Below are 13,190 nucleotides of genomic sequence, written 5' to 3'. Positions count from 1 at the left end.
TGTATTATTATCCAAAAAGGAGGACATAAAGTCAGGAGAGTGATGGGTGGAGCTACTAGGGGAAGTTCAAGATAGTTCTTAGTGGATGAATATGATAGAAATCAAATATATGCAAATTTCAAAGATCAAAGGAATAGTCTTTCCAAGATATGAAAAATACTAGGAATAACTTTGGAGTGGACCCTCCTAGCCAAGAGTACCCTCTGCCAGGAGCTGGCTACCTACCTTCCTTAGTTTTTGATGTGATGGCTGATGGTAGGCTCTGGACACAGTATACCTCGCGGGTCTGGATTCCACCACCACAGATTGGTCCTGTCTCATGCCAAAGAAGATCTCGTTGCTCCAGAAGAAGAGAAACTTGACATTCCTTCCATTCAGAGGTTCTCCAGGAATACCTGTTCAGTTTGATTTGTATAAAAGAAGAAGAGGCCATGAGAAAAATATTCAGCTCCAAATAAAGTAGGCAATGATATCACATGTGTAGAAAAATCTCTTTTTCGTGGTTGAGAAAGAAGTATCCTAGCTTTACTAGACCCCTATTATTTCCTACAGAAAGTCACAGCTGTACACTGTGACAACAGACAGCACTCAGTGACCAAACCAAAGGAAGAAAAATAAGACAAGCAGTGGATATGTCTCAGTGTAAAGTGGAGGAGAGAGAATTAGAGGAAGGATCTGGAAACACAATGAGCCTCATAAGTGACAGCAGAAATTATTATTGAGGGCTGTTAGACAGACTTCCAGATAACTGCATGTGAGTTAGCTTTCTTTTTCAATTGGAAGAGCAATGTATACTCTTGCAGATACTCTCTTTTCAAATGGACTCTAGCATCTCAATCACAGAATAGAAATCATTTTCTTCCCATTTAACACCCTGACACTAGGATAAAGCAATTAAGATGAATTCATTAAAATGTGTGTTACATATTTATTAAAATGTGTTAACATTGTATATGTCACTATGTTCAGCCAACAAATATTTTCAACACAAGTGACATGAAATTATTTAAACTGACTTAGACATGGGTCTCCTTGGATTATAATTACTTTTTAAGAAACATTTTAAAGAAGATAAAATAAAGTAGTAAAATACACTAGAGTTTATGCACCATTTACAGAAAACAAAACTATCTGTCAAAATTCACACCTAGGTGAACATCTTCAGACATACTTTCCTTGTGTGGATTATCACAGAGTTCCTCAAGCCCAAATCAGTCAGATAACCTTCTCACATATTCTCATATATTCCCCCAGACTCATCACCAACTAGAATGACAAAGAAACCTTGAGAGCACACTTAGATGTGAGGAAAGATTTCTCAGCTATGTGATTTCTTATAATAAAGTAAAATGTAATAATTATCACATGTCACTAAGACCATGCATTTTTTTCAAAAGTGAGAGTGAAATTGAAAATCAAGCAGCAAATATGAAAACATCTAAAAATCTTGATAATATCCAAACTCCTCAAAGTGAATGCCATCAATCTAAAAAGTTTGAATTCCTAGAAGCATTATTCTTTAAGGTGCTCACTGTAGAGGAAGATGCAGACATGAAGATGCTCCATCCAGGAGTGTTGAAAGTGCCATTTTTCACTCATCTTTATTACATCACTTCCACTTGATTTTCCTAGACTTAAAGATGTGTAGACAAGGGACTGATAGGGAGAAGTCTCAGGTGTACAAATGTCTGCATGTGAGTTCAGATGGCAGCTTTCATGTGAGAAACTCAACTGTGGTTGCAGAAATGAGGTGTCCTGGAGCTTTGTGCCCAGCCAGTCTAGATGGATAAGTGAGCTTCAGAATTAGAAAAGTACCTTGCCTTGAAAAAGAGGTGAAGAGAAATAAAGGAAAATGCCTGCTACAATCTGTGTCTTTCACATGCACGTACAAACACATACACACACACACACACACACACACACACACACACATGCACTCACATACACATAAGTTTACATGTACACATAGATTCTATACAAGATACCATATATAAACATCTATACTGTGCACACACCAGGGTAGCGGTTGATGACAAAGAACGAATTTGATGTCTCAAGAGCAAGTCCTCCTCTTTACAGGTGAACACAGACAAGATTCTTCTAATTTATGGACATCAGAAAAACTGAAAGTTGGGTTTCTCCGAATCATGAGGCAGAACTCCTCCAAAGGAATAGCTATAAAGCAACCCATTTCTAGCTCCTTACCCTGTTATGTCTGGGTGCAGAAGTGAAGGATTTGGCTCTGAGCTGTGGGACCTGTGCCACTCTGTTCTATGGCAAAGTGAAGTGAGGTTGGTGATTGACTGGAGGACTGCATGCTTACCCAACTCTTCTCCAGGTACTTTTCTTTTGTTCTCTTAAAGAAGTCTCTCTGTCTGTCTAACAATTGGCTAGCTACAGCAGCTGACTTGCAACTCGTAAGACAGGCAGTAAGAGCTTAGTATACACTGTGGTATAGACCGCACCTACTGAAGAATCTTACCCCCCTGATCTGAATAGGAGCCTTGCTGCTTATTAGGTCCTTCAACTTGATAAACTGGATCCCCATTTTCCCATTTCCCCATTTATGAGATGCAGGTAATCACACCAAACACTGAACTTGGCATATAAGAAAAGATAATCCTTTTTCTATTCTTTTCTCCCCTTCATCTCTGTTTAAACCTGGGGCTTTCTACATGATAGGCAAGCATCCTAGCACTGAACTAAACTCCTATTCCTCCTGTCTTCTTATATCCTTCTCTGCTTATTTATCCACTGCTGCCTTACTACACACACACACACACACACACACACACACACTTGTTTATTCTTGAGGATTTAATAGGTTTCATCAATAGTCTTATATTAGGTCTTACCTATCACTGTACCTATATACTCCAACATCATGCTGCTAGACAAGATGTACCCTCTGGGTCAACAGGGACATGACTGTTGTGGGGTTATCCTAGTGTTTTCTGATTGGAGTTTAACCCTACCTCCCAGAAGGGAATTCTTGCCTAGCACTATAAATCTGATCATTAACCCATAGCTCAGGTTCATGGGTTCTAGGTTGAACCACTGTTGTAGGTTCATTATTAAATGTTCATGTTGTCAAGCTGCCTTATAAATGTCTGTGTTTATAACCAGAGATTTGTGCGGCTGATGAGAGAAGATTATTTTAAGATGGACAATTGTTAATGCAGAGACGAGTCAAAGTAGTCAGAATTAGAGATTGAGTGTTTGGCCACAGATAGGATGTCTATATCAAACATTTTAACCGAAAATTCAAGAAAAAATGAGGATTACAGGGCAGAAAGAGTGTTAGAGCAAGAGTCTGGGGAAGAGTGCTTTTCTTAAACATGGCATAACTGTTGAACACATAGTTAAAATTCCAGCATAGACCAGGAAGTGATTTGCAAGACTCCAGTCTAAGCTGAGTTATTGGTAGTTGATGGCTCCAGAGAAAGGGCGGATTCGTTACCTTTTATCAGGCTGTGGCCACTCTGGTGTGCTATTCACCTGTGGTTGGTTGCACGTTCACGGGCATATGGGCAGCACAATTTTGACTTCAATGAGTTTTATTTAAGAAAAATAAAGACAGAACACAGAGTGTTGAGGGAGCTGTATTTGGAAGGCCTCAAGGGTGTTGAAAGGGATGTGTAATATGGAGAGAGTCAAGATTCATTGTACACATATTTAAAATTATTGAAAAAAATTAACTCTTTTTAAAATTTATTATGTTCTAGATTTGATATTTTTCAGAGCCACAGTACCATTTCAGCAAACAAGGTGTCGAGGAGAACATGGGAAAGAGTTCGGCAGCACTGCAAGTCAAACTGGGAAGGAGTTGTCTTGTACAAGCTATGTTTTCAATTAATATTTACAACCCTGTAATAATTAACAATGGATAGATTTTAGAAGTCTTTATGAAGGAAAATGAAAAAAGAACATTTAATGACTAAAGAGTGTACACAAAGAAACAAAACTTGTGTTGGTAGTTCGTTAACTGAGATAGCCCAACTTCCATTCCCTAGCAAGTGACAAAAAAGAAAAAAAAAATCCCTGAGGAAAAATGGGGCCTTTTTCACTACCACAATTGTTTTCCATTGCTGAAAAAAATACCAGTGCAGCAAGAGGCAAAGAAAAAGCATCCTAGTAAAGAGCTTGTGCTTCTTTTTAAATGTGGGTCATTTCACACTTCGCTCATCTCTTTCACTTCACATTTTCCAAAAACCTCAGCGATGTTTCGTCACAAATCACCCAGCAACCATGAAAACAGCGCCCTGAACCTCACCAACCTGAGAGAGCATGTCTCTTGGATCTGACAGAATAAGAAATCAAAGGAGTATGCTCAGCTAAATGATACTATTGCTTCCACAGAAGTGCTTCTGGCAATGGGCCTTGGCAAAGGCTGAATCTCCAGCCCACGACATTCTCTTTAATGACTGAGTCTGTGTCAAAGACCAGGCATCTTTGCAAACCCATTTCCAACTCCGAGGACTTTCAACACATCCTCATTTTGCCCTCCTGCTCAGCAGAGAAAGATGGAGTCTTAGAAACCAGAGTCCTGTGTCCTCTGGGGAAACCACCCTCTGAAAGACATAGAGATGCTTCCAGTGGCTTAGATGAATCCCAAAGACAAGGAGTGAATGAATTTCTGTGCTCCCTCCTCTGGCATATAGACAAGATTAATTTGCATCCTCCTGACCTTTTGACTATAAAGAATAAATATGCGATTACAGTTAGGGTGTCAGAGTAAATAATTTAAGTAGTAAAACAATGGCACCAAACACTTCCTGCTGCTTATTCTATGGCAGGCTTTGCCTTAGTGAATGAAGGCACAGTGCTTCAACTTAGGCTCTCAATCATCCTCTAAGAAAACATTATTTACTATTACATATGAAAGAACAGGCATGAAACCAATTTCTCCAATGGCACACAGCAAGGGGTAGAGTAGAAGTCAGAATCAAGTACACTTGAATCTGTTGTGGCCATGAATGGGATGGCCACACATGTCCCTCTTTAAAACTGAATGGAGAACAGTACATAACAGTGGCTCTGCTTGCCTGGTTATTCCAAGAACCAGCAAGTACTGGTACTGGTAGGAGGAACTGTATCTGGGGCTAAAACACAAATATCCTCCATTGATCCTTGTGATCCTCTTAGTGATGCCTATACAATAGCATTTCTCACTATCAAGATAGTCCTTCTTCTAGTCCCACAGAAACATAACTTTAGTATCCCTGTCAATGAGTTGTTTTGTAATTACACTCTTGTAGTTTCAAGGGGTTAAATTTCGGCACTGTTGATAGCATAAAGACAGTCGCAAGGAGGAGGAAATAAAAACCAAGCAAAAGACTTTCTAGTTTAATCCATTTCCTGAGAAATTTAGGTTATCCTCATTATTAATATATGAATAGTATTCCGTTGTGTAAATAAACCATATTTTCTGCATCCATTCTTTGGTTAAGGGACATCTGAGTTGTTTTCAGATATTACAAATAAGGTTGCTATAAATATAGTAAAAAATGTGTCCTTATGGTATGGTAGGGAATCTTCTGGGTATATGCCTAAGAGTGATATATCTGGGTCCTCAGGTTGTACTGTGTCCAATTTTCTGAGGAACTGCAAGACTGGTTTCAAAAGTGGTTGTATCAGCTGGCAATCCCAGCAACAATGGAGGAGAGTTCCTTTTTCTCTACATCCTTGCCAGCATCTGCTGTCACCTGAGTTTTTGGTCTTGACCATTATGATTGGTGGTAAGGTGAGATCTCAAAGTCATATTATTTTCATTTTCATGTCTTTGAAAAATTCTTTGCTTCTCAGTCCTTTGAGATTCTTCTGTTGTGAATAGTTTGTTTAGCTCTGTACCCCATTTTTAAATTTGATCATTTGGTTTCTGGATCCTAACTTTTGGAGTTCTTTATATATCTTTGCTGCTAGCCATTTATTGGATGTTGGCTTAGTGACTTTTTTTTCTCCAATCTATAGGTTGCCAATTTGCCCTGTTGATGGTGTCTTTTGCCTTATAGAAGCTTTCCAGCTTTCCATTTGCCAATTGATATTCTTAGAGCCTGAGCCATTGGTGTTCTATTCAGGAAAATTTTCCCTATGCCGATGAGTTTGAGTCTCTTCCCAACTTTGCCTTCTGTTAGATTCAGAAGGTTTTATGTGGAGGCTCTTGATCCACTTGTACTTGAGCTTTACTCAGGATGATAGAGTGAAAAATATTTTCACTCTTCTATGTAGAGACCACCAGTTAGACAAGCACCATTTATTCTAGCTATGAACATTCAAATCATCACTAATATTTGCCAAAGACAAGTTTCTATAAGGTGAGTGAGTAACTTTTTCAAGAAAGCTTTGAAATCCACTCCCTCATATTGCTCCCTTTGGAATTACTTTTGTTTAAATCAGCAATCCCCTCTCGAGGAAACAACTATGGTATCTCTTCATGTTAACAAATGAGTATACCTCCTGTCACCATAACCTCCACCAAATCCCAAGGAAGAAAAGAATAGAATGACATTATGGGTTATATTCAAGAACTACAACTCAAACAGCAGAGCTGGGTGAAGGTAGTAAGAGACTAAAGCCAGAAAGTGCCTGACAAGTAGCATCCATTAGAAATGGTGTATCTACCCTCCCTTTTCTTAATAATGACACCTATTCACCTCCATGTTTTCTATGAGTGATCTCAGACAACAGGGTTGTTAACAGTTTCCAAAACCCGTGTAAGATGTCTGCTTTCCAGTGGGTTTCAGAATCTAGCATGGAATCATACCAGCAGAAAAGTGAGGTGTACACAGAGCCTCATCAAGACCATCTTAGTCCTGAGTGAAAATGGCAGAGAGGGGGGAACCAGATAGACATTAATGTCCTAGCAGGCCAGTGAGCATGTTCAAAAGTCAAGCTAGAAAAATGCTTGCTGGCCCCAAAAATGTACAGAGGTCAGTGTGGTGGGAGAGATGCTCTAAGGCAAGAGACCCAAAACATTTCAGGGATAGTATAAAATTGATGGTTTCCTAAAGCAATAGCAAATTATGAAAATTTGGGCTGGTAGTGGTAACAAGAAGAAGTAATATAATAGGATTACTCAAGAGGGTGATGACGAATGCAGGTAAGGGTGAACGGAATGGAAAGAGGAAAATCTTCGTAACCCCAGGATAGCCAGACTGTGGCAATCCTGCTGAACATGGAGCAAGGAAGTGCACCCAAGATACCTTTGAAGGTATAAACAACTGTCTAATAGATTAGGGTGGAGGAGAAAATGAGGAGTGATAAATGATTGTTGCATTTCTTCCTTGCATGTGTATAAATAGTTATACTCCTTGGCATTGAAGACTCAGCAGAGCAAGCTCTAGAAAGACGTTACAATTCCAGATACGAGGGAGACAGACATGAGTACACATTATAACTGAGCAACTCAGCCCTTTCCCTTCTCTTTACATCCTAGGATCTAGTTTCTGAACCCATGAACTCATAACTAAAGCCTGTTACCCATTAGTGGTCAATCTTACACCTGCATTAGATTTAAATACTAAGATAGGGTATTATATCATTCTCAGATGATATGTGCAGCCTAAATAACAGTGTAATCAAATCATCAACAACAGCAACAACAAAAATAAAATCGACAACCTTATGGGGCTGGAGAGCCAGTTCAGTGGTTAAGAGCACTTGCTTCTTTTGCAAAAGGCACAAGTTCAGTTCCTAAGACCCAAGTCAGGAAGGTCACAACTACCTATAGCTACAGCTCCTAGGAACCCAACATCCTCTTCTGGCCTCCACAAACACCTGTACTCATGGACACATGCACATATATTTATACATGCACACACTTAATTAAAAGTAAAACTATATCATAAAACAACAATATTAATGAACTTGAAACTGAGGAAGAGGGATTAAGATACGGGCTGGGGATCTTGGAAAGATAGAGAATGGGGTTTCTGGTGTCCTCTTTCTCTTCAACTAGGCAGCAGAGAAACAGATACCAACATACATATCTTCATGAAGACCCTGATGGGCAAGACAATGACTCTTGAGGTCGAGCACAGTGACACCATTGAGAAAGTCAAGGCCAAGATCCAGGACAAAAAAGGCATCCCACCTGACCAGGAAAGGCTGATATTCACTGGCAAATAGTTGGAGGATGGCCATACCCTTTTTGACTGCAACATCCAGAAAGAGTCTACCTTGCACCTGGTGCTGCGTCTGCATGGTGGCATCATCAAGCCTTCCCTTGGTCAGCTTGTCCAGAAGTACAACTGTGAAAAGATGATCTGCCACAAGAGCTATGCATGCCTGCACCCCCATACTCCCATGCAGTCAATTGCCACAAGAAGTGTGGCCACACCAACAACCTGTGCCCAAGAAGGTCAAATAAAGCTGGGTCTATACCTGTGCTGGGACCCTGGGACCAAATAAAGTCTCCTTCCATCAACTGGAGCACTAAAAAATGCATTATGTAAATTTCAAAGAATAAAATTATTAACTATTGTTAAAAAATACTAATGTTAACTCAAAGACCAATCTTTTAAGTATAGAAATATATTCTTCATACAAAATGCAAGAGCCCCCCCCCCCAAAAAAAAGAATCTAGGCTAGGACATGGCCACTTGAGATCCTAAGATTATACAACTCAGGCAGGATGATTTTCTGAGTAATTTCCATCTCACAGAACTCTGTGACTAAGCCTGTCTCCTTTATTGAGAGACAAAGGGAGAGGAAGTTAAAATTCCCAATTTTGGGGCAACAAGTACAACTCCCCTAAATGGACAATGCCAACAAAAAGGAGAAGAAGCACTCAGCACAGAATCTTTAATGATTCCCATTGTATCAATGTGTCATAAAGTGATTCTAAGAGCCACAAGACACCAACTCAGTCACGGCCTCTGGCCTTTGAAATCTAAGCCTTGACACTTTCATAAGGCTCGAGGCTGTTAAAAGCACAGGCTTCCTCTCTCCTTCTTCAAATGGCTGAGATACGAAGCCAAGAACATGGGATAGAATCTTAAGTGATTTAATGATGACAGATTGATAGAATAATTGCATTAGTTAACGGTCATGTTTTGATTGAGCACATATAGATTTGCAAACACTCCTGGAATTGAAACTCCAGCAAAAGGTATTTAAATTAAATGTGTGCCTATATTAAAAATCAGTGCTCTGCAGCGTGACTAATTTATGGTAATGTCTGTTGTCCTTTGAAAGTTGTAAATGCACTTGGAAAAGAATTAACTTGTCTTTTTTTTTTTCCTGAACAGACTATCAACATAAGAGAGCTGGTCAAGCCTTTATACATTTTATGCTCTAGTAATTTTTTATTGGATAGAATGGGCTATTGATTATGGAAAGCTACTCCGAAATCCAAGGCTCTCTGCTCTGTAGCAGATGGCTTTGCCAGCCAAACTCCACATATGTATTATTAATGGACTTCTATCATTATGCAGAGCACTTAACAGTACGTTAAGTTCCTTACACTAACTGGGGAACAGATCTTCTGTCCAGGAGGACTCATGAAACTACATTCACCAGTAATAGATAGATCCAATAAAAAGGTGCCAATGTCCCGAGGAAATAATTTCAAATTCTTATAAAACTTGTTTAGTTTCTGAAACCAAGTCTCCGTAGTGTTCCAGGGTTCCAAGATATGGCTCCTTTACTTTTCAATTGCTGCAGAAATTTGTTTAATTTAAGCAACTGAAACAATGCCTCCTTAAAGCACCCATTAATCCATCTGACAACTCTTTATCGAGCTTGTATTATGTGTGGGGTGTTGGGTGCACTGAAAGAAATCAATGGAAGAAGATTTAAAAGGTGTGACTGGTGAAGTGTGTTAGAAGCTGAGTTATGAACAAATCCAGACTGTGATCTCACTACTAAACCTATCTAAGGTAATGATCACAGCCAATGAAAACGGAAACTTTTTTTAAAAAATAAAAAAAAAAAACTTTATTTTACAAAACAAAGATAAATGTACAAATTTTAAACAATTTTTGCTTAAAATTATACATTTTTGTCAGTACTTTTTTCCGATTTTAACAGTTTTTACATAAAACTATATGAAAATATTGTTTAGTCAGTACTTGATTTTTTTCAAGGTTTGATAGTATGTCTTGAAAACTTAATAGTTACAATGAGCATAAAGTACATGTAAAACAAAATGTAACATGGAAATAAAGTTTTCTTGTTTTCTAAATATTTTTTGTTTTGCTTTGTTTTCTTTATTTCTTGGACTTCATACAGTCTGTGAGTTGTTTCTGGGGGAGTGCAAGCCTCTGGGGTTAGAATTCCACTATCAGTGACTGCATATTATGTCTGTTCTTTTGTGACTGGGTTATCTCACTCAGGATGATATTCTCTAGATGCAGCCATTTTCTTAAGAATTTGGTTAAGTCATTGTTTCTGGTGGCTGAGTAGTATTCCATTGTGTATATGTACCACAATTTTTGTATCCATTCATCTTCTGAAGGACATCTGGGCTCCTTCCAGCTTCTGGCTATTATAAATAGAGCCGCTATGAACATTGTGGTGCATATATCTTTGTTGTGTATTAAAGTGTCTCTGGGGTATATGCCCAGAAGTGGAATAGCTGGGTCTTCAGGTAGTACTATATCCAATTTTCTGAGGTATCGCCAGACTGATTTCCAGAGTGGTTGTATTAGCTTGCAACCCCACCAACAGTGGAGAAGTGTTCCTCTTTCTCCGCAGCCTCGCCAGCATCTGCTGTCATCTGAGTTTTGGATCTTGGCCAATCTGACTGGTGTGAGGTGGAATCTCAGGGTTGTTTTGATTTGCATTTCCCTGATGGCTAAGGATGTTCAGCAGTTCCTCGGATGTTTCTTGGCCATTCGGTGTTCCTCAACTGAAAAAGTTTTGTTTAGCTCTGTACCCCATTTTTTAATTGGGTTAATTGATTCTCTGGTGTCTATCTTTTTGAGTTCCTTGTATACCTTGGATATTAGGCCTCTATATGATGTGGTGTTGGTAAAGATCTTTTCCCATTCTGTTGGTTGCCGTTTTGTTTTCTTGACGATGTCCTTAGCCTTACAGAAACTTTGCAATCTCATTAAGTCCCATTTGTTAATCTTTGACCTTAGAGCTTGAGCCATTGGTGTTTTGTTCAGGAAATTTTCTCCTGTGCCTATGTGTTTTAAGGTTTTCCCTACTTTCTCATCTAATAGTTTCAGTGTAACTGGTTTAATGTGGAGATCTTTGATCCACTTACACTTGAGCTTTGTACAAGGAGATAAGAAAGGGTCTATTTTCATTCTTTTGCATGCTGAGTGCCAGTTGGACCAGCACCATTTGTTGAATAGGCTGTCCTTTTTCCATTGAATGTTTACTGCTCCTTTTTCAAAAATCAGTTGACCATATACATGAGGGCTCATTTCTGGATCTTCTATTCTATTCCATTGATCCACATGCCTATTTCTGTACCAGTACCATGCAGTTTTCAGCACAATTGCCTTGTAATATAGCTTGAGGTACTCCCATGCATCCTCTCAGATCACCATGGTCTATGGCTGGTCTTTAACAACAACAAAGAAAACAAAATGCCCACATATACATGGAAACTAAACAATGCTCTCTTAAATGATAGCAGAGTTAAAGAAGAAATAAAGTAAGAAATTAAGGATTTTCTAGAATTCAATGCAAACAAAAACACAACATACCCAAACCTATGGGATGCAATTAAAGCAGTATTGAGAGGAAAACTCATAGCCCTAAGTGCTTCCAAAAAGAAAATGGAGAGAGGTTACATCAGCAACCTGACAGCACAGCTAAAAGCCCGCGAACAAAACGAAGCAGATATATCCAAAAAGAGTAGACGGCAAGAAATAATCAAAATTAGGGCAGAAATAGACCAAATATAAACAAAAAGAACCATTGAAAAAATCAACAAAACCAAGAGTTGGTTCTTTGAGAAAATCAACAAGATTGATAAACCCCTAGCCAGACTAACTAGAGGGCAAAGAGAGAGTATCCAAATTAACAAAATGAGAAACCAAAGTGGTGACATAACAACTGAAACTGAGGAAATTCAAGAAATCATCAGATCCTACTACAAAAACTTATACTCCACAAAATTAGAAAATCTGGAGGAAATGGACAAATTCCTAGACAGATACAAGATCCCAAAGTTAAACCAGGACCAAGTAAATCATCTAAATAACCCTATAACACCTAAAGAAATAGAAGAAGTCATCAAAAGCCTCCCAACCAAAAAAAGCCCAGGTCCAGACGGGTTCAGTGCAGAATTTTATCAGACATTTATTGGGGATATAACACCAATACTCTCCAAACTATTCCAAAAGATAGAATCAGATGGAATATTACCCAACTCATTTTTTGAGGCTACAATAACCCTTGTACCTAAACCACACAAAGACCCTACAAGGAAAGAGAACTTCAGACCAATCTCACTTATGAACATTGATGCAAAAATACTCAACAAAATCCTTGCAAACCGAATCCAAGAATACATCAAAACGATCATTCATCATGACCAAGTAGGCTTCATCTCTGGATGCATGGATGTTTAATATAAGAAAATCCTTCAATGTAATCCAACATATAATCAAATCCAAGAACAAAATCACATGGTCATGTCACTAGATGCTCAGAAAGCATTTGACAAAATTAAACAAGCCTTCATGTTAAAGTTCTGGAAAGAACTGGAATCCAAGGTCCATACCTAAACATAATAAAAGCATTCATTGTACAGCAAACCAACAGCCAACATCAAACTTAACAGTGGGAAACTTGAAGCAATCCCACTAAAATCAGGGACTCACCAAGAATGTTCAATCTCCCCCTACCTATTCAACAGAGTACTGGAAGTCCTGGCTGAAGCAATTAGACGGCAAAAGGAGATCAAGGGAATACAAATCAAAAAGGAAGAGATAAAAACATCACTCTTTGCTGATGACATAATAGTGTACTTGAGTGACCCCAAAAATTCCACCAGAGAACTCCTATAGCTGATAAACAAGTTCAGCAAAGTGGCTGGATACAAAATTAACTCAAACAAATCAGTAGCCTTCCTATACTCAAAGGACAAACATGTGGAGAAAGAAATTAGGGAAAAGGTACCCTTCACAATTGTCAAAAAAACTATGAAATACCTTGGTGTGACTCTAACTAAGCAAGTGAAGGACCTGTATGACAAGAACTTCAAACCTCTAAAGAAAGAAATTGAGGAG

General features: G+C 38.7%; 1 protein-coding gene across 1 annotated transcript in view; it reads right to left on the bottom strand.

Annotated features, from left to right (window-relative positions):
* The window catches only part of THSD7B (thrombospondin type 1 domain containing 7B), a gene marked incomplete at both ends in the record, with an annotated part of 731,038 nt that overhangs the window by 530,989 nt on the left and 186,859 nt on the right, over nucleotides 1-13,190 (bottom strand). The window contains one exon of the mRNA XM_080917661.1: nucleotides 226-395. Coding sequence (XP_080773787.1) covers nucleotides 226-395 — 170 coding nt within the window. The remainder of the gene's footprint in view (nucleotides 1-225; nucleotides 396-13,190) is intronic.

The sequence above is a fragment of the Micromys minutus genome (genome assembly GCF_963924665.1).
Source record: "Micromys minutus genome assembly, chromosome: 6".
In the NCBI taxonomy this organism is placed as follows: Eukaryota; Metazoa; Chordata; class Mammalia; order Rodentia; family Muridae; genus Micromys; species Micromys minutus.
Note: the sequence above shows the minus strand (reverse complement) of the source record. Positions and strands in the feature narration are given on the sequence as shown.